This window comes from Myotis daubentonii, chromosome 18, assembly GCF_963259705.1.
Source record: "Myotis daubentonii chromosome 18, mMyoDau2.1, whole genome shotgun sequence".
NCBI lineage: Eukaryota > Metazoa > Chordata > Mammalia > Chiroptera > Vespertilionidae > Myotis > Myotis daubentonii.
In genome coordinates this window covers 41693717-41714147 of record NC_081857.1, presented here as the reverse complement: position 1 = coordinate 41714147, position 20431 = coordinate 41693717, and the positions used below count along the sequence as shown (strand labels likewise).

General features: G+C 55.7%; 1 protein-coding gene across 10 annotated transcripts in view; it reads left to right on the top strand.

Annotated features, from left to right (window-relative positions):
- CDC14A (cell division cycle 14A) overlaps nt 1-19611 on the top strand; it is a 65170-nt gene extending 45559 nt beyond the window's left edge. For 2 of the 10 annotated variants that reach the window (XM_059675061.1, XM_059675065.1), the window contains 7 exons: nt 1862-2000; nt 6210-6369; nt 6810-6925; nt 7562-7612; nt 9509-9631; nt 10158-10485; nt 17819-19611. In XM_059675061.1, coding sequence (XP_059531044.1) covers nt 1862-2000; nt 6210-6369; nt 6810-6925; nt 7562-7612; nt 9509-9631; nt 10158-10485; nt 17819-17848 — 947 coding nt within the window. In that variant the 3' untranslated portion in view covers nt 17849-19611. Of the gene's footprint in view, nt 1-1861; nt 2001-6209; nt 6370-6809; nt 6926-7561; nt 7613-9508; nt 9632-10157; nt 11609-17818 lie in introns of those variants that run through there. The other 8 variants (XM_059675057.1, XM_059675066.1, XM_059675064.1 and 5 more) reach the window with 7 other exon arrangements.
- Nucleotides 19612-20431: the final 820 nt, after the last annotated feature.

Below are 20431 nucleotides of genomic sequence, written 5' to 3'. Positions count from 1 at the left end.
AACAAGTAAAAATAAATGGAAGGATTGCCCAGGCCCACGAAAAAGCCCGCACTCCACATTTCACGTGTCCGCGGAAGCTGGGAGGTCCTGGGAACAGGAAACACTCGCAGCTCTCTCTTAAACTACTTTTGTCTTTCCGGGATGAGTTTGGCCTGATGTCTAGTTTGGTTTTGTGGGTTTTGCATTAGAATGATCCGTTGCAGCTTTGGTACAGCGAGTGCATTGCAGCTGGCCGTGCGCCTTGTTACACAGAGGACCCTGCAGCGAGTCTGTGCGGCTCAGGGTGGTCGCTCCGTAACTCGGTTGTGATATCGGTGTGGGAGGCGCCATCCCGACCGGAAGCCGGGGTCAGTGTGTGGGCCGTCCCGCTCCCAGGTGGCGACATCTGGCTGAGTGTTTCATTTGCTTCCACTTGTACACGCACGTGGGAGCCTTTTACAAGGATCACACCTTCGGAGTAATTACCGCTCCACTGCTTTTCATAGCATCGGTATCTGCTGGAGGCCCGTTAATTATTTTGACATCCGCCCTAATTAAGTCAGCTTAATTTTCTGGGAATTCAGCCGCCTCGAGCATTTTAACTGAACTGCGAGGAGGAGGCAGCGAGAACAGTCTTCCGTGTCCCACGAACTTCGGAGGCTGCGGAGAGAACGGCTGTGCCACGCGCCTCCCGCAAAGTGCTGTACAGAGCAGGGGTGGGGAACGTCTGGCACGCGGGCCGTGTAAGCCCCTCAGAATCGTTGGGCCTGGCCCTGCCAAGGCATCAGGGGTGTAATGTTTGACCAAGCAGAGCAGGCGGATGTTTAAGTGGATAACGTTGTGTGGCCTGTGAGTGACACTATAAATGTGCAGATGCCCTTGGCAGGAAAGGCTCCCCCCTCACCCCCCGTGGACAAACCAGAGCCGAGTTTGCTGGGACGGTGTGACCCGCTATGACCGTTCAGTGTCTCCTGTTCACCTGGTTGAGTGAGGAGAGGGCTGGGGACTCGTGAAATTTTCTAGCACAATCGTTTGGAACATGGCTGCACTGTGCAGTCCTGACCTGCGATTGCTGAGGTTCTGCAGCAAGCATGTCAAACTCAAAGGCTAACACGGGCCAAATGAACAAGGCATTCGGCCCGCGGGCCGTGAGTTTGACGTAGGGATTTCAGGAACCACCTGGCCCTGTAAGGCGGGCGGCGGGGCAGTCGGTAAATAGACCCCGTCCAGCTTCTCGCCCCGCGGCACCGGGAGCCCTCTCGCTAGGCCCGCTTTCACAAACCGTTCAGGCTCTTCTAGAACCTAGTGGAACGCTCCTCTCCTGTGCAATCCTGGTGAGAACGAAAGTACGTTCTTTTTATAGATTAAATTACAGGCTTTTTGAAAGGGGGAAGCAGCGTACATTTCAGAGGGATCTGAACACTTTCTGCACCTTTTCTTTTTGGTTGTGGGTGTGTGTGGCGAGGAGCCCCCCCCCCGCAACCCCCTCCCTGGCCCAGGGAGAGGGCGTGGGGCACTGGTGTCCCCACAGAGGCCAGCGGAGGGGCTCTGGACGCCGACTGGGCCCTGGTCCTGCTCCGGCCCCTGGGCTGTGTTCTGTCAACATGATCTGTGGCCTTGTCAGACCTCCGCAGAGACCAGGACAAATGTCTCCTAACTCCTACGTCTAAAGAAGAGCCCAGGAGGCCACATTAACGTCACTCTTTTCTCGCGTGTTGGTGCCGGGTCAGGTCCTTGGGGTCAGGAGGTGGCCCTGCTTCAGGTGCCAACAGGCCCCCCCACGCCCCTCATCTGATGAAACGGGGTCAGTAGCGTTGTCAACAGGCAGTGCCCGGGCAGGTGCCGGGCGGGTCTGCATCCCCGGCTCGTCCCTCTCTTGCAGCCGGCCTGGGCAGGACGGGCACGCTGATCGCCTGCTACGTCATGAAGCACTACAGGTTCACGCACGCCGAGGTCATCTCCTGGATCCGGATATGCCGGCCCGGCTCCATCATCGGGCCCCAGCAGCACTTCCTGGAAGAGTAAGTCTGTCGTCCCCACGGGCGGGATACATCCGGGTCCCTGGTCGCCCTGCCTCCGTTTCCCCCGGACCGTGGCAGCCGGGGTGATGGACGGCTGCATCAGGAGGGAAGACCGCGCCCCAGGAGCCTGGCGAGGGGACGGCTCCGGCCTCCTCAGGGCTCCGGCGGCCTCCGGGCCGGGCAGGCGAGAAGGAGGTGCAGAGCCACCTGCGCCTGCCTGTTCCCTGTCGTTTCCTGGGTGTGATCTGGCCTCAGTGTGATTTTCTTACGTCTCCCCACCTGGCATGTCATTCCCTTCTTTTCTGTTGTTTGCACGTCTATAAGCAGAGCGGAAAACACACGCAGACCGAACAAAACGCAGCTGAGGTCTGTGGGTGACGGTGGCGAGGTAGCCGCTCCCAGACAAGGAGGCAGCTGCGAGTGGCTGCTTCTGAGGAGCTGCCCGGGCAGGAGGGAGAGCGGCTGGTCCCGCCGGCCCGGACTCAGAGGAAAACTTATAACCTCCCTCCTTCCCGTGCTCACCCCCTGGCTTTGGTCAGACCCCAGTCCCCAAGGGGGAGAGACTTAACCTGTAGGCGCACAACCCTTCCCGGTTTCCCCTTAACATTTTAGAAATCACCAGCCATTCGCCCATTAATGGGATAAGGAGCCCTGGCCGCTGGGGCTCGGTGGGTGAGTGTGTCCGTGCACGGAGAGGCCTGGCTGTCCGCCTGTCCGTCAGCCCAGCGGCCTGTTGGCTGTCCCCCTGTCCGTCAGCCCAGCGGCCTGTTGGCTGTCCCCCTGTCCGTCGGCCCAGCGGCCTGTTGGCTGTCCCCCTGTCCGTCGGCCCAGCGGCCTGTTGGCTGTCCCCCTGTCCATCGGCCCAGCGGCCTGTTGGCTGTCCCCCTGTCCGTCGGCCCAGCGGCCTGTTGGCTGTCCCCCTGTCCGTTGGCCCAGCGGCCTGTTGGCTGCCCGCCCCTGAGAGGGACAGTGAGCCACAGCAGGTGTCCCCCCAGGGGGTCCCAGGCAGGCACGCCCGCCCATGTGCCCAGCGGCAGGTGTGGGAGCTCGGGCTTCTGCACAGACGTGCAGATACATGGTGTGGTCAGTCTTCTGGTCACGCCGTCGCGTTCTGTTTGGCCTGGGAATTTGCTTTGGAGCCGCTGTTGGCCTCCCGACCCCAGAACCGTGCAGAAGTGCCGTGTTCTCCTGGGCTGCCACATGCGTGGGAATTGGTTCCGGCAGCTTCGTGTAGGCAGGACGCTGAGGCACCCGTGGAGGCGGGTCAGGGGGGATGGGCAGTGAGACCCCAGGCCTCCTGTGGGTGTGGCTGTTCGGAACGAGTTGCGTTCCTCAGATTTCTCCCTTGGGGGGTTCAGAGAGGGGCACTGCAACCTCACGTTACTCAAGGAGACTGGGCCCAGCGCCGTGTCCGGTGGCTTCCCACCAGCAGGTGTGGGAGCTGGAGCCAGAGGCTAAAGAAAGAGCCTGGGACTTGGCCCCGGGCTAGAAGGGGGGCCCCGGGCCCTTGCAGGACATCAGTCTCAGGCGGTGAGGACGGAGAAAGACATGAGAGATGAAGAGTGGCGTCGGCGATGACGCAGACGCATGGATAAGTAACACGCTCCTCGGGGAGGAAACGTCTCCTGATGGGTTTTCATCTGTCAGACCCTGAACGGGGGGCGGTGTGCTCCTCCACGTGAGCCACGGAGCCCTGTGGGGAGGGCATTCCAGCCCCAGGACCTCAGGACGCTGCTCCTCACGCCTGCCGGTCCTCACACCACACACGCCCGGGCGTTCATTTCTATATCTTTTTTAAAGAATATTTTTATTGATTTCAGAGAGGAAAGGAGAGGGAGATAGAGAGAGAAACATCCATGATGAGAGAGAGAATCATGGATCGGCTGCCTCCTGCACGCCCCACACTGGGGATCGAGCCTGCAACCCGGGCCTGTGCCCTGACCGGGAATGGAACCGTGACCTCTTGGTTCCTAGGTTGACGCTCAACCCCTGCGCCACGCCAGCCGGGCCCCCATTCTGTTTGTTTTCCTAAACGTCCAGTCCGTCGGGTATTTGCCAGCCGGCGAACGTAGCGGTGGGTCTGCAGACCTCCTCAAGGTCCAGGCGCCCGCGGACCGTGGGGATCTCGTTTCTGAGCCAGCAGGTCGGGTGGGACCCAAGATCTCGAGTTTCTCACAAGCGCCCGGGTGAGGCGGGTGGTCCCACCCACAGGGTGGACGAGGCCTGAGCTCACTCGTCTTGGCACTGGCTGCCTCGCTCCGTGTGGTGCTTACAGCATCTGGTAAATGTCACCATAGAACCGAGTGACATCGGCAGTTAATAGGTCAACCAGTGCTTTTTATTTCAGGAAATGACCAAACACGAGATGAAGAATGCCTATTCACGAGATGGAAAAATGCTTGGACATGTCTAACGATAGAGCTGGGGTTTTTATTATGACTGACTCCTCCTGTGTGCCTTCAGGATGTGGGTGTGTTAGATACAGGCATTGGGTCAAGGAAAGTGGGTTCCATTTTTTTAAAAATAATCTATTAAAAGATTTCGGAACTTGCTATTCCTAAAATAGCAACAATTAGGATCTGAAATATTAGAAGCAAAGGAAAATAATGCTTGACAATCTTGTGGTTGGTTTATTGGAGCCACAAGCACACGGCATGGGTTTGAATTGGAACTGTGCATAACAGTCGCCTTTTTGCAGGAACAGCTACTACAAACCTGAGAATTGCTTTTCGATATTCACTATTACATCATTCGATTCACTCGACACCCCATTGGCATTGAAGCCATTGGCTAAGCAAGGACCTGGGTCTAGGTCTGAAGAATAAGGTGTATTAGAAGAATTTTCGGCAATGGTGGTATCAGGAATTGATCCTGAAAATCTCATGCCAGTTACTGTGGCACATGGAATGGTTTTTGTTTTGTTTCCTGTGTGAAAGGGGTTAGAGGTGAAATAATGATGCGTTAGGGTTCGTTGTGAAGTTTGTATTTTGGTTTGATAGCAGTGACTGAGGGCGAGGATGGAGGGGTTCTACCCCTAAATTCAACTAGATTCAGGTAGTTGACTCTTTGGCGAATGTCCCAAATCACTTCTTTCCTTTCTAGCTACATTTTCTTGGTGTTGCAGAAGCAGGACCTTCTCCCACACCCTCCTACACTCTTTCTAAACATCTTCCGATGGAACATCCATCAGTACGAAGTAGGAGCAGTTCTCCTTGCTTAGCGCCTCCTTCCGTCTCCCCAGTCGTGGGCGCCGCTCTCTGACATCTTCCTCTGATGCCAAGTGAGAGGGTCTCATTTGTCCGATTCTCGAATCCAGGAGCACCCCCTGGACCCACGGCCGCCCTGGGGTGGTGCTGGGAGCCGTGCGAGGTGGCCTGGCTGCAGGTTGCAGCACAGCAGGCCTGGGTGGGGCACAAAGTGGGTGGGTTTCCAGGCGACATGACCACTGTGGCTTCGGGTGGACACGGGGAAGGGAGGGTGGCACTGGGAGGGCGTGTCCGGACTGGAGGGTGATGAAGGTCGCGGGGATGCTGTGGGTCAGGACTCGTCAGGCTCAGGAAGTGCGGAGGGGGGGAGGGAGGTCAGCTCCAAATAGAAGCAGCCGCACAGTGAACCGCGTGCTTGCAATTCAAAGCCGGAGACAAGGCAACGGACCTGCCTTTCTTTGGGGGGGGGATTCAGAAAGCAGATTTTAGTCTGGCCGTGGTGGCTTCAGTGGTTGAGTGTCGACCTATGAACCAGGAGGTCAAGGTTCGATTTCTGGTCAGGGCACGTGCCTAGGTTGTGGCTCAATCCCCACTGTGGGGCACGCAGGAGGCAGCCGATCCATGATTCTCTCTCATCATGGATGTTTCTCTCTCTCTCCCTCTCCCTTCCTCTCTGAAATCAACAAAATACATATTTTTAAAAACTGAAGGGGTTCCCAGTCTTCTGCGATGGAATTTGTTCTGAGCATCTGAGAACCTTAGCAGTCAACCCCTGTGTGGCGATCGGGACCTGTAGCAGAAGATGGTCATTTGTGTTTTATATAGAATTTAACTTGCTGTGGCTTCAGAAAGGGGCTTTATTTTCCTTGTCCTAAGACTCCGTAATCGCTCTGTTCTGCTTTGTAAATGTTAATCTGCTTGTTCTTTTGTTGACAAGACATCATACTCCTGAGATGACAGTATTTGTTGTAAAGGGCATTTTGCTTTTCTCTCCTTTCTACAGAAAACAAGCATCGTTATGGGTCCAAGGAGACCTTTTTCGATCCAAATTGAAAAATAGACCGTCCAGCGAAGAAAGTATTAATAAAATTCTTTCGAACTTGGATGACATGTCTATAGGTGGAAACTTATCCAAAATACAGAACGTGGAGCGATTTGGAGAGGTGAGCCCCCCGGGGAGGCGTCGGTGTCCCCCCAGGACTCCCGTCCTGCACCTGGACTCACAGGGCGGAACTTGTTTCTTCTCTGAGGCTGAGAGGACCAGAATCTTAGGCGTGGAGCCCCCCTCCCCCACAGCAAGACGGGGTGACCACGCACAGGGCGCAGGGAGGCTGTCAGGTGGGGTGACTTTGGTTAATAAAATTGCAGAGGTTTGGGGTATGCAATTCTACCCTGCATGCTCTATGATTGACTGCATTCCCTATGCTGTACTTCACATTCTGTAATGTACATGTGAGCAGTGCTGAGTTCATAGTGCATTAAAGCGATGAAGATAATCCGTATGAAATACATCTACACACAGTAGCCTGCCATCTAGTAAGAAATACTCAGACAGACAGCCGTTCACCGTGACCTTCCTGTGGAACATGCACTTTCCCCCCAGAACAACTTAGAAGAGGATGAGGATGTGGAAATGAAGAACAGTATAACCCAGGGAGACAAACTACGTGCCTTAAAGAGCCAGCGCCAGCCACGCTCCTCGCCGCCCTACGCGTTCAGGTAGAGCATTTGAAACTTCGACCTTCATGTGTGTTCCACGTGTGGACAGAATATTTAACCCTCTCTCTCCTTTTTTTTAAATCTATTTGTATTGATTTCAGAGAAGAAGGGAGAGAGAGAGAGAGACATCAATGATGAGAGAGAATCATGGATCAGCTGCACTCTGGCCAGTGTGTTTCAGTGGTTAGAGCATCGGCCTGGGCACTGAAGGGCCTTGGGTTTGGTTCCCAGTCAAGGGCATGCACCTGGGTTGCAGGATCCATTCCCGGCTAGGCACACGCGGGAGGCAACCAATCAGTGTGCTGCTCTCACATTGATGTTTCCCTCCCTCCCTCCCTCCCTCCCTCCCTCCCTCCCTCCCTCCCTCCCTCCCTCTCTATCTAAATTTAATTGAAAAATACCTATGGGTGAGGATTAACAAAAGCAAACAAAGAAAGCAATTTGCTCTGCATGGAATTCAAGATGAAACAAAAAGCCTCCGTCACTTCCTGCTGGCTCGGGTTTATTTTGTCAATGAAGGCACACTGATGCCCATTCCCAAGGGCTCCCTCAGGGCTCTGCCTGCGCGTGCGTGCGCCTGGTCTCGGCTGGGAGGGGCGAGCTGGGACCCTGAGCGCCTGTCTCTGCTCTTTGTAGGTTGGACGATATGAAAGGGCACCCGAGGGCAGTGGTGTGCCAGCCTTTCAGGTATGGTGACCGGAGCTGACGACACCCGGGCCTGAGCCGGGGGGGGGGGAATGGGGGGGGGGAGACGGGGGGGGTGGGGGGAGGGGGGAAGGGGGGACGCGGGGGGGGGGAGCCTGTGCCCTGTCAGGGCCATTGGATATTTATAACGTCACTCGAGGGCCACACAAAAGCACCAGCTCTAAAACCAGCCTGCCATGGTTGGCCCAACATTTAGTTAACGCACCCCAACGCCTGGGCAGGGCCAGCCCAGTGATTTCTCGGGCCTCATAGGGCCCGCCGGCCGGACGTTCCCCACCCCTGCAGACTGGTGAAAATGAGCTGCGGGGGCGGGCTGGTGGCCGTGGCAGTGACCAGTGCTTACTGCACGGGGGGGGGGGGGGGCTGGTGGCCGTGGCAGTGACCGGTGCTTACTGCACGGGGGGGGGGCGGGCTGGTGGCCGTGGCAGTGACCGGTGCTTACTGCACGGGGGGGGGGGGCGGGCTGGTGGCCGTGGCAGTGACCGGTGCTTACTGCACGGGGGGGGCTGGTGGCCGTGGCAGTGACCGGTGCTTACTGCACGGGGGGGGGGGGGCTGGTGGCCGTGGCAGTGACCGGTGCTTACTGCACGGGGGGGGCTGGTGGCCGTGGCAGTGACCGGTGCTTACTGCACGGGGGGGAGGGGCTGGTGGCCGTGGCAGTGACCGGTGCTTACTGCACGGGGGGGGGCTGGTGGCCGTGGCAGTGACCGGTGCTTACTGCCCGGGGGGGGTGGCTGGTGGCCATGGCAGTGACCGGTGCTTACTGCATGGGGGGGGGGGCTGGTGGCCGTGGCAGTGACCGGTGCTTACTGCACGGGGGGGGGGGGCGGGCTGGTGGCCGTGGCAGTGACCGGTGCTTACTGCATGGGGGGGGGGCTGGTGGCCGTGGCAGTGACCGGTGCTTACTGCATGGGGGGGGGGGCTGGTGGCCATGGCAATGACCGGTGCTTACTGCATGGGGGGGGGCTGGTGGCCGTGGCAGTGACCGGTGCTTACTGCATGGGGGGGGGGCTGGTGGCCATGGCAATGACCGGTGCTTACTGCATGGGGAGGGGGCTGGTGGCCGTGGCAGTGACCGGTGCTTACTGCATGGGGGGGGGGCTGGTGGCCGTGGCAGTGACCGGTGCTTACTGCACGGGGGGGGGTGCTGGTGGCCGTGGCAGTGACCGGTGCTTACTGCATGGGGGGGGGCTGGTGGCTGTGGCAGTGACCGGTGCTTACTGCACGGGGCGGGGGGGGTCTCTGATAAAGGCCATTGGCTGCCACAGCCCTTTGGAGCTGGTGCTCGGTTTTGCGGTGAACGGACACCGTGCCTGCTGTTCCTCCTCTATTTTCTCGTTGTTTTCCCTCCTCTACCCTCCACGCGCAGAGGACACCTTAGTGTTTTTCTCGGGGAAAAGTCCCCTGAGTGCTCTCTGGTTGTGTGAGGCCATGGGGTACCAGGACCCAGTGCAGGGCTTGGCGGGGCAGGAGAGAGGTTTGACCCAAACCAGGATGCCCTGGGGAGCGCTGGGCCCCGAGGAAAGAGGAGGCGGTTCAGGTGCCCCTGGAGGCTGTGCAGCCGTGGACTCTCAGGGGGTCGGATGCAAAGATGGGACGGGCAGTTGGGATAAGGCACAGCCGTGGCCTCGCCCTGGCCAGGGGCCGGTGGGCGGAGAGGACCCTGGAAGGGAGGGACCCAGGATGGCGGGAGGTGAAGAGCAGGGCGTGGGGTCCCGGTTGGACCCCGGCACGGCCGCTGGCAAAGGGGGCTGGGCGCCGAGGCTCCCGGAGAGCGCCCGGCAGACCCGCTGTCTGGGCGGTGCCTCGCCCTCAGCCGATGGCTGAGTGTCCACGTGGCACAGCTTTCCCGTGACACTGGCTGTTTTCTCCCCACAGACTGGCTTCTTCCTCACAAGGATCTGCGTCTGCTCTGAAGATCTGCAAAGTGGCTTCGCCCCCGTCCGCCACGGCCAAGCGGATCACCAGGGGCAGCTTGGCCTCGGGCGCCAGTGGGAGAAGGTAACTCCCCGTCCGAGGGCTGGGGTCCAGGTCAGCAGCAGGGAGTCCGGCTGCCCTTGGGGGGAGGGGAGAGAAACCACAAAGGCCCTGTGCCCCCCGGGCCCTGTCCCCTCCTGCATTGTGGGGACGAGGCTGCGGGGGATGGCGGGCGGCACCCTTTCTGTAGTCGCCTGGTTTGAAAACGGAGCTGAGTTGTACGCGCTAAGGTACAGCCGATGGTCATTTCTCCGAGGCGGCCGGGACGGTTCATGGAGCCTCTGAGTTAAAGCTGGCGCTTCCCACCCTTTGCTTAGAGTTCACTTACTTCCTGCCTCAGGACCCATAGCACCCGAGCTCACATCCAATAGCACCTGATCTCGCATCCTGTAGCACCCCGATCTCAGGACCAACAGCACCCCGATCTCAGGACCACCAGCACCGTGATCTGCCCCTTTGTCCCCCGCACTGTCCTCGTCACCCCCAGTGCCGTGCTGTGTGTCTGGCCTCGAGCCGGTAGCATGGCTGTCGTGTTCCTGTGTCCCTCCAGCTTCTCCGTAAACTCGCGGCTGGCCAGCTCCCTGGGGAACCTGAGCGCGGCCGCGGAGGACCCCGACAGCAGGAAGACCCCGCCCTGCAAGGTGGGCCTGGCCGCCAGCCCCTTCGCCAACCTCCTCAACGGCAGCTCCCAGGCGTCGTCCAGACACTACCCCGAGCTCAACAACAACCAGTACAGCCGCAGCCCCTCGAGCAGCCAGCGGGGCTCCGCGAGCACCAAGACGGAGGAGCTGGGCCCCGGCCCTGCCGCCCCTAGCCCCCGGGCCTCCTACACCGGCCTGTCCTCCTCCTCGGCCCGGTTCCTGAGCCGGTCCATCCCCGTAAGTACACAGACACCGCCGCTCGGCCCGCAGACCCCCGGTCGCAGCTTCGGGGCATCGCCCTCCTCGCCCTCCTCACCCTCCTCGCCCCCCTCCCCCCGGCTCCCCCCAAAGAAATTCAACAGCACCAAGGAGGCCTTCTGAGCGCCCCTCTGTGCCGGACTGTGGGCGCATCCCGTCCGGCCGCTGGCTCCCCTCCCTGTCAAGTAAACGCCCAGCTTCCACCGGGCTCCTCCTCCCTCCTCTCTCTCCTCCCTGCGTGGCCGGCCAGCCTGCTCCAAGCCAGAGCGGTTCCCACGGCAGACGGGTGCTGGGCGGGCGCCGCCGGGACCTCCTCCGCCGCATTAAAGGGTGAATCGTGAGCAATATCTTCTCAGGACGGAGCCTTAGGTCCTGGAGCGCGTCCCCTCCGCAGGGCACTGGCCCAGCGTTAACTCGGTGGCCCGGGGAGGTGAGCATAAGGCAGCTCACAGGGGTCCCTGGGGTGTAGGCAGAAGCAGGATATCAGGACGACGGGCAGAATGAGCTGCCGCTCCCCGCAAGACTGGATGAAAGCTCCCCAAACACGCTTACCCACAGGGTACCAGCCCCCTTTCCTGATTGGGGATCCCTGTTGGGGTAAATCTTTAAACAAAAAAACACCTTTTTATTGATTTTAGAGAGGAAGGGAGAGAGAGAAACATCAATTGGCTGCCTCCTGCACGCCCCCTACTGGGGATCGAGCCTGCACCTCCGGCCTGTGCCTTGACTGGGAATCGACCCGGTGACTCCAGTGCATGGGAGGATGCTCAACCAATTGAGCCACCCCGGCCGGGCATTTTGCTCGTCTCAAAGGGAACTGAGGTCTGCAGGGTGTGAGTTCTGATTTGGGGGAACAAGGACAGGAAAGGAAGGAGAGGGAGCCCGCATCGGTCAGGGCACGTGGCCAACGTCAGCAGCCGCACTGATCCCCCCAGGCCGCCCTCGTGCCCGCGTTCTCCACATGTTTCCTCGTGTTATCAGGGAGAGGCTGCTTACGCGGGCAAGGAGGGGGCGTGCGGGTGCAGTGCCCTCAGCCGAGTGGTAGCCCCGTGGGCAACAGTGGGACCCATGTCCTCAGATGGCAGATCAGAAACCACTTTTCTAACATGGAGATACAGTGTGAGTGTGTGTGTATGCAATGTGCGTGTGTGCGCACATGTATGCGTGCAATGTGCACATGTATGTTGTTTGCATGCATGTGCAGTGTGCACACATGTGTGTGCATGTGTGTGTGTGTTGGTTGAGCTCGGCCACGCCCACCTCTACCTCAGGCCTTGTTCAAAGTCCACCCCCCCTCCACCCCCCGTCCAGATGTCCTTCTGCACATATTCCCCGCGACTTCCATCACTAGATTCCTGTGGCGATCAGGGCCCGGGCAGTTGCCAGCCCCCCCGCCCCCCCCCCCCCCGCCTTTGACTCGAATCCCACTCTGCTGTGGGTGCATGCGTGTCAGCAAAGCCTAAATCCTTGCCGCGGCGGCTGATGGGAACGGCCGTGCGTTTCCGTGTGGGCAGCGGGGTTCGAGGTCAGACACTGCCCAGGAGTGGAGGCCGCCTGCTTGCACCCCCTGATGGAGGCCGGCGTTGTCAGACCGAGGGGAGGCCCTGCCCTTGGCAGAGCGGGTGTTGGACGTGGAGCCGGTCCGTGAGCACCTTGCCCAGGTCACGGCTGAGGCGGGTACCGGAGCCCCCGTGGTTGGGCCAGAAGCAGCGCATGTTTCTGGGTCTCCGCGTGGCCGGTGGAATCCTTAGGTGCCCGTCGATGCCTCGCCCTCCCGCTTATATAACCTCATCTTGGCTTCAGTCGCTATTTTCTTATTTTCTTCTCCTCCTGCTCCTCTCTCTTTCTGGCCCGAATAGGGTACTTTTCCAATAATTAAATTTAAAGTCATAGTCTGTGTGGGCAGCGGCTGCTCGCTCCCTCCTCTCCCCCTTAAATTTGTCATTTTCTTGTAAAGAAAACGCATTTTCAAGGAGAGCTGCCAGCAGGGTACGTTTTCTCGCCCAGCCCCCGGGAGGCAGCGGGCCTGCTGTCACTGCCCTGCCTCCTCCCTCTGCCTTAAACCCGGCCCTGAGAGGGGGCTGCGCCCGCCTCGGAAATCCCTGCTTTATGAGGCGCTAAGCGGGGGGCTGTGGGTTTTCCCTGTGGGCCCACTGCAGCTTTTCTTTACTTTTTTCTTTTTAAAAAAAATATATTTTTATTGATTTCAGAGAGGAAGGGAGAGGGAGAGGGAGATAGAAACATCCGTGATGAGAGAGAACCATGGATCAGCTGCCTCCTGCACACTCCATGCTGGGGATGGAGCCTGCAACCCGGGCCTGTGCCCCGACCGGAGTCAAACCCTCACCTGGTTCCTAGGTCGCCGCTCAGGCCCTGAGCCTCGCTGGCCGGCCGGGCCAGTGCAGCTGCCCTGAGGGTGCGGGTTTCTTGTCTAAAGAACCGGCCCTTCTGCTGATGCCCCTGAGGATGTGATGTTCTTAAGCCCTCGGAGGACAGGAGGCTGTGTGGCCGTCCCCTCCCAGCACCTGGGAGAAAGACCCAGAAAGCCCTGGGGCGCGGGCGACGGGCCTTGCGAGGGTGTCTAGTAGGTAAGAAGCTGCAATTAGCATCTCTCCTAAGAGCAGCACCTCAGCCCCCGGAAGGATGGAGGCTCGAGGCCCTGGGCCGTCTAAACCTGGACTATGGGAAAGGCTCCCCCGGGCCGTCTCTGTTCCTCTGGCCTCCTCGGCTGGTCGGTCCGAGGTTCCTGCTGCCCCGGGCGAGGGGCGAGGGGCGAGGGGTGCTCATTGACCCACTTACAGTGAGAAACCAGTTCCCTCTCTGCCACCCAGGGCGGTGTTTCCCAGCGCTGAGAACTGGGGGGCGTGTGACGGGCGTGGGTGGGGGAAGCGTTTTATCAGGTGAGATGACTGAGTCTGCTGTCGTGAATATTCCATCTCTTCTATTATAGAGACTTCCCACCGAGCGGGGTGCATCCACCTTGTCCCCACCTGACCCCCAGGGCCCAGGTCGTGTCCTGGTACCTCCCCTTAGCTCTAATATGCAGCCAGCTGAGGGGCTCGGCTCCCTGCACACGTGGCTTTAGTGGATAAGAGAAAAGAGGTCTCCTGTGAAAATGCAAGTGTAATCGCGGCGTCCAGATGAACTGAAAACACTGGCCATCGCTTCCTCGGGAATGGCCGAGGCAAGTCAGGTGTCAGCACCGTCACTAAGGATTGAGCTCCTTGTGATTGTTGAAAAGCAGATTACACCCCCGGGGTGGGGGGCGGGGGGAGCGGAGGGGATCTATTAAAGTTACGGTGAGAGGATATTTTAGGTCGCGTTTTCGTTAACCCAAGTCGGCTGGCTCTTGGGACCCCGGGAATGGCTAGAGAACGCTACGGAGAGATGTGAAGCCTCCCGCAGGCCCATTTTATCACAGGCTTTTGGTGTCGCTGTTTCCAAAAACCCCTCATTGAGCTAAGTGTCTGCTGGTGTCCCTGGAGGAGGGTCCTGGGTAGCACAGGCGGGTGCTCTGTTCGTGGGAGCGCAGTCCACACGCTCCGTTCGTGGTTAACTTAGAAGCAGCACAGACGCGGAAGAGCCAGGAGGAGATGGCATGGCAGAGGCAGTTACAGATGACCTATCCCCAGCTTTCACCCCTCCACTTGCTCATTAAAACGGAAACACTGGAGTTAAATATGAAATAAGACACGTATTGCCATGCGTGTGCTGTATCCCCTTTAATGATCGGTGCCAGTAAAACAAAACACTTTTTAAGGTGCTTTTCTGCCTCTGTAGTTAGACCTCAAACCAAGGGTAATGATGAACTGCTTTTTCTTCCTGGAGGGACTTGGGAAAGCGGCAGGGGTGGGGCTGGGGGGGGGGGGCAGTGTGGCAAAAGCATGCGGGGACCTTGAGCCAGGATTTGGACCCAGTAGGAGACTGGCATCCGGGCCCTGGGTCCTGGGCCCAAGGCGTTTGAACATGAAGATAAGTTTTATTCATTTACTGGCAAAGACCGTAATCTTTCACGATTCCTTACCGTTTTCTGCTTTTGCTAGCCATCCTATAGGTTTATGTATTAAAGATCTGCCCGTATTTATAGCTGTAATCATTAGATGTTTTCCTACCATGATTAGGTAATGAGGCTGTTTAACAAAGAAGCGCCCAGAACAGCTGACTTCTTAAAGGCACTGCCTACACCTGCCAGCAGACTCGGAGCAGGTTGCAGGGAGAACAAATTGTCTCGCTCTCCTTACCTAACACTTGGTTTTATGTCAGATCTAACTGCTTTCAGGGAATAAGACTTCTTTTATTTTGACATAATTTATTTTGGGGACTGCACATTTAAGGTAACTTTATGCTTATTTTCCAGGTTGACTATGGCTGTGTTATTAATTTTATGGTATGCGTTTCATATCTTCATGATGAAGTTATCTGGTCTGAACTCAGTATAACCTGCTTGAACTTATTAGTCACAAGAAATTGAATATTCTATTTGAGTAATTGAAATCTCTTGATTATATAAATTAGTGCTTGATTATATAAATATTACTTGTAAAATAATATTTATGCCTCGGGTCTCCCTCCCTTCATTTTCATTGCTATTTCCCCCTCCTTTTTTAGTACTTAAGATGCATTACTTCTTATGGCAATGATAAAAACAGTTGGCCAAGCATAATGAAAACTTTAATCAGAATGCTTAATCCTGGGTGTTTTTATAAAGAAAATGTCTTTTTAGAATAGTCCCAAGAACGATTTTGGATTCAGCCCTATTGGAAATCATGCCAATACACATTCTCACCGTGGGTTCAGGTGTGTGTTACAGTGCCTGATGCTCGGGCACCTCCTGGTTTGGAGCCTTGGCATAAACCACACCCTGTGGGGAGACGTGCCAAGCCCTTTTCACTCTTCCTAGGGGCGCTCTTAACCTTTCCCCTCGTCCTGAAACTTGTAGCCTCGAGACCCCCAGCCCCCGACCACCAAACCGTCCCTGCCCACCCCTCGCCTAGTCTTTCACTTGTGCCCAGTGCTACCCTCATCCTCAGTTTGTATAATTAAATGCTGACTCCTTGGTCTCTCATTTTACATGGTATGAGGGTGTGGTGCTGGCCCTTTGAGGGCGCAGGGCCGTAACTTGTTGGCTCGTGGGGTTGATAGAGACTGCCTTAGTGAGTGGCTGTGGCTAGGATGTAAAATTCTGGGACTTGAAAGGTAAACAAAAGTTTGAATCTTTTAGTAAATTATTTGCAAAATGGGCAGATTCCTTTTTTACTGATCCCTGTACCGTCAACAAAACGGACCGGCCTCAGAACTGATACGACCTCGTCATCAAATGCCGCAGACCAACTGGGGAAAGAATTCTTGGGGGAGGAGGAAAGGGCACGTGAGCAAAGCAAGCAAACCTTGTTCTATGGTGTTTAAGCAGGAGAATCGGGCAGGGAATTTGGTTGATGTTTAAACTGATTTGTGTTTCTTCTTTCTGACTGCTGTTTCTGCTCAAAAGTGACTGTGAGGCCGTTGTTTTCCTCCCTCTGTCTTTTCCTGGCTAACTTTCCCGATCAGTGCTTTCTGGTCACATGCCCCATCAGTGCTTTCTGGTCACATGCCCCGATCAGTGCTTTCTGGTCACATGCCCCATCGGTGCTTTCTGGTCACAAACTCCGATCAGTGCTTTCTGAGTACATGCCCCATCAGTGCTTTCTGGTCACATGACCCGATCAGTGCTTTCTGGTCACATGCCCCATCAGTGCTTTCTGGTCACATGCCCCATCAGTGCTTTCTGGTCACATGCCCCGATCAGTGCTTTCTGGTCACATGCCCCATCAGTGCTTTCTAGTCACATGCCCCATCAGTGCTTTCTGGTCACATGCCCCGATCAGTGCTTTCTGGTCACATGCCCCATCAGTGCTTTCTGGTCACATGCCCCATCAGTGCTTTCTGGTCACATGACCCAATCAGTGCTTTCTGGTCACATGCCCCATCAGTGCTTTCTGGTCACATGCCCCATCAGTGCTTTCTAGTCACATGCCCCATCAGTGCTTTCTGGTCACATGTTCCAATCAGTGCTTTCTGGTCACATGCCCCATCAGTGCTTTCTGGTCACATGCCCCATCAGTGCTTTCTGGTCACATGACCCGATCAGTGCTTTCTGGTTACAAACCCCGACACACTCCTTGTATATGTTAGTATCTGACATGATAAGGGAGGAACTTGCCCTGTTTACATTTTTAGAAACTTCCCACTGTTTCCTGTGACTGCCTGACTCTTCCGCACAAATGCTTTGGGGACTTAAGGTCCGAGTTCAAAGCTTGCCGTGCTTTGTGTCCCCCCTAAAAGGGAAGGATTTGCGAGGTATTTGTATTAAATTCACCCATTCTCAAGGAATTTATTTAAGTGACTGCCCATTCTACTGCATTAGAAGCATCAACGTCCAATCACTATGTATTGCGTTGCATTCAAAATTATATATATTCCTAAAGTCTATTCTAATAATCCCCAATTTAGTTACAGGTGTCATTTAATATTTTTGAGTAAAATTCAATATTATTGCACAAGAGCATTGAAGCGAGTTGAGCCCTACCTACCAATTTTCAAGTAATATTTAATTTGTCATCACTACTAATAAATTAGTGAGTTTTTAAAAAATATATTTTTATTGATTTTAGAGAGGAAGGGAGAGGGAGATAGAAACATCAATGATGAGAGAGAATCATGGATCGGTTGCCTCCTGCACGCCCCCTACAGGGGATCGAGCCCACAACACACGTATGTGTCCTTGACCGGAATCGAACCCAGGACCTTTCAGTTCACAGGCTGATGCTCTATCCACTGAGCCAAACTGGCCAGGGCAATTAGTGGGCTTTTTAATCCTCACCGAGGATATGTTTATTGATTTTCTGAGAGAGAGAGATCAGTTGCCTCCCATTCGCACCCAACCAGAGATCCAACCTGCAATCTAGGTGCGTGCCCTGACCGGGAATCGAACCCGCAACCTTTTGGTGTTTGGGACACTGAGCCACCAGCTGGGGCCCTTAGGCAAGCCTTTAAGCATGTAAACCTTTCATGCCGTCACTCTGGGAACTGCACGTCCCCTCCTTAGCTGGTGCTTTGCGTCTCTCATCTGTCCCCTCCTGGCTTTCGCTGACCTTCTGTAAAGCAGACCCCAGAGGGAGGGAGGGAGGGAGGGAGGCAGGGAGGGAGGGAGGGAGGGAGGAAGGAAGGAAGGAAGGAAGGAAGGAAGGAAGGAAGGAAGGAAGGAAGGGAGTGTGTGATGAGCTGAGGGCTCTGTGCGCCGCATTAACCTCCCTCTGTGTCTCTCCCCGCGCAGTCCCTTCAGTCTGAGTATGTTCATTACTAAGGCCCTGCCGTCGGGGACCGCTGCTCTTAGCGCCACCGCTGCACCGGGACCAGCGCCAGCACCGGCTGCGGCACACGGATACCTCCGCCGTCCTCCCTCTCGTTAAAGCGACCTTCAGGGGACCCCCCGCCGCCTGGCCCAGACCCCGCACAGGCACTGAGGCTGTGACCCACACTTCTGAGGACCGTTTTAACGCGGGCTCGGTGATTTCGAAGGGTTATTTTTCATGTACCGCGGGAATCCTTTCTTATTGTACCTGTACAGTGTCACATGGTGTATGTATTGTGAACGTAAAAAGCCTATTTTGATAAATTTATAAATATTTACAATGATGGAAAAGCTAGACTATATTTTGACTTAGGTTTTCTTGCTCTTTGCTACCAAAAAAAGAACTCCTTTGTATTTTGAATTTGTGCAGCACGCTGTTCAGTGCGATGAGCCGCCACCCCCTGGGGGGGAAGGCCCGAGGAAGCCCCGTTCGGAGAGGGGCTGTTCGCCCAGGAACGTGGCCGGCAGGCCCTCCTTTCGGGGAAGTCGGCCCACGGTCAGGAGCTGCCCAGGCTCCTCTCCGGGGGAGCCTCAGCCTCCGGCCTGGCTCCGGACGCGGTTTCCCCTTCGTTTTTGTTGCTGAGCCGCTTAGTTTTGCACCCTCGGGGCTTTCTCCACACTGAGCACCTCGCCGGGTGCTGCTCCCGAGAGGGCTCTCCCCCGAGAAGGACTCAGGGCTCCCAAGCCAGGAGGATGGCCGCTCTGGGTACGAGGCAGCGCTGGCCTGTGATCGCACATGGCCAGGCACCAGTGTCCAAATCAGGAAGAGAAACAGTGGGAAAGGATGCTGCTAGGTGGTTCTCTGGGTTTCAGAGAGAAGGGGCCCTGGGCACGCAGCTGGCCTGGGAGGACCCCCCCCCCCCCCAGAGGCCCTGGGCTCGCAGCTGGCCTGGGAGGACCCCGCAGGGGCCTCGCTCGGAGGTCTGCGGGCTCATTTCCTGGGGAGTTGGGGCCTGCATCCCGATTCCCCGTTGCGCACCCATTGAGTTATTTATGTATTTATTAGGACGGGTACCTCCAGACTGTCACACGCGCTTCAGCAAAATATCTTGTTTGTTTTACGTTTTATACTTTTAAACAGGCATTTGAATGAATGTTTGACTCAGGTGGGTTAGCTTAACCTTCAAGAACGACAGTACCAAATAATTGCACTAAGTTGATTTAAAATAAAGAGAATGGTATGTTTTTAGGGATCACAAATTATGGAATTAAATTGTATACTTTTTCTAAACCTGAAATAGTGAAATATTTTATTATGAGTTATTGTATAAAAAAAAAGAGACTGGTGAATTGTACAGGCTGTTGATAGTATTTTTTTAAAAAAACTGATCAGTGGGACACAATCCAGGTGAAATCGGAGAAGTGGGAAAGGGAACCACATTGACATTTTAGTTCTGTGAACACTAGTTCGTGTGCAGCTATGAAAATGATTGTAAAATTGACTGCTGTAAATTTCTCATACGTATGTGTGTATGCTCGTCATATGTATCTACATGTGTACGTCTTAAAAATTATTAATACACGTGTGCATACATAGACAAACCAAGAAGAGTATGTATATAACATAGAAAGTATATGGCAAAGTAATTCTACTGCAATAAATTGTTTGACATGTATTTTGTTATGAATAGTTTACCTTCCAAAAGATATTCTGTTCTATTTTAAAGTGTAGAAGGCTACACTGCTAATAAATAATAAAAGTTTTATGCCATTCACATGTCCTCTGGCGTTTATCATTGGGATTTTGAAGTCTCTTGATAATTTTGTACTTGATCCAGTCTGGTTGGTGCCTTCAGTCGAGTTTCTCAAGTTCTCCATTTCCTGGAATCCATGAAGATGAGCCCTGAGGAATCTTTGAACGTCACAGTCATCAGATAACGCCGGTGTCTTCATGTTTTTCTCTCTGTGTAATGCTCCGTTCTGTTCAGAAAGCGCCGATCGGGGTTCTGCGTGGTCATCTGTGACTGCGAACGCCACACCGGGGAGAAGTCAGCTTGGGGGGGAATGTTGGAGCCACTTTATGTTCCCAACTAGATTGGATCCTTTGGGTTGTGGTATCTCTGAGGTTCTTCCCTTCTGTTTGCCTCTTAAAAAACTTGAGAACACGTGGGAAGGGTTGTGGGCAGGACGGCAGCCTCCCTTCTTGAGTCCAGAGCACGGGACAGCGGGGCCGGGGTCAGGATGGTTCCTACACAGGTTTCTTGTGAAGTCACAAACCTGGCAAACATGACTAGAAGGGCAGACAGTCTTTCTGACAGATTTAGTTCCTCTCCGGCCTCCACCCCCCAAAAAGCAACAAACAGACCAACGAGCTCATCATAGCAACACATTTCTCGCCCACGGGTCATTGAGCTCACGTGGTTTCCCTCTGGCCAGAGCCCCTGGGAGGGGTGCCTGTGCGCCGCCAGCCGCGGTCCCAGCCGCAGCAGGAACGTGGATTCCCCGAAGGTAAGCACCACGAACCCATTTTCAACATTGCTCTCTCGTGCTTTCCTCGGTGATGCGCTGCCCGGGAGGGGGGGCCTTTTCCATGCC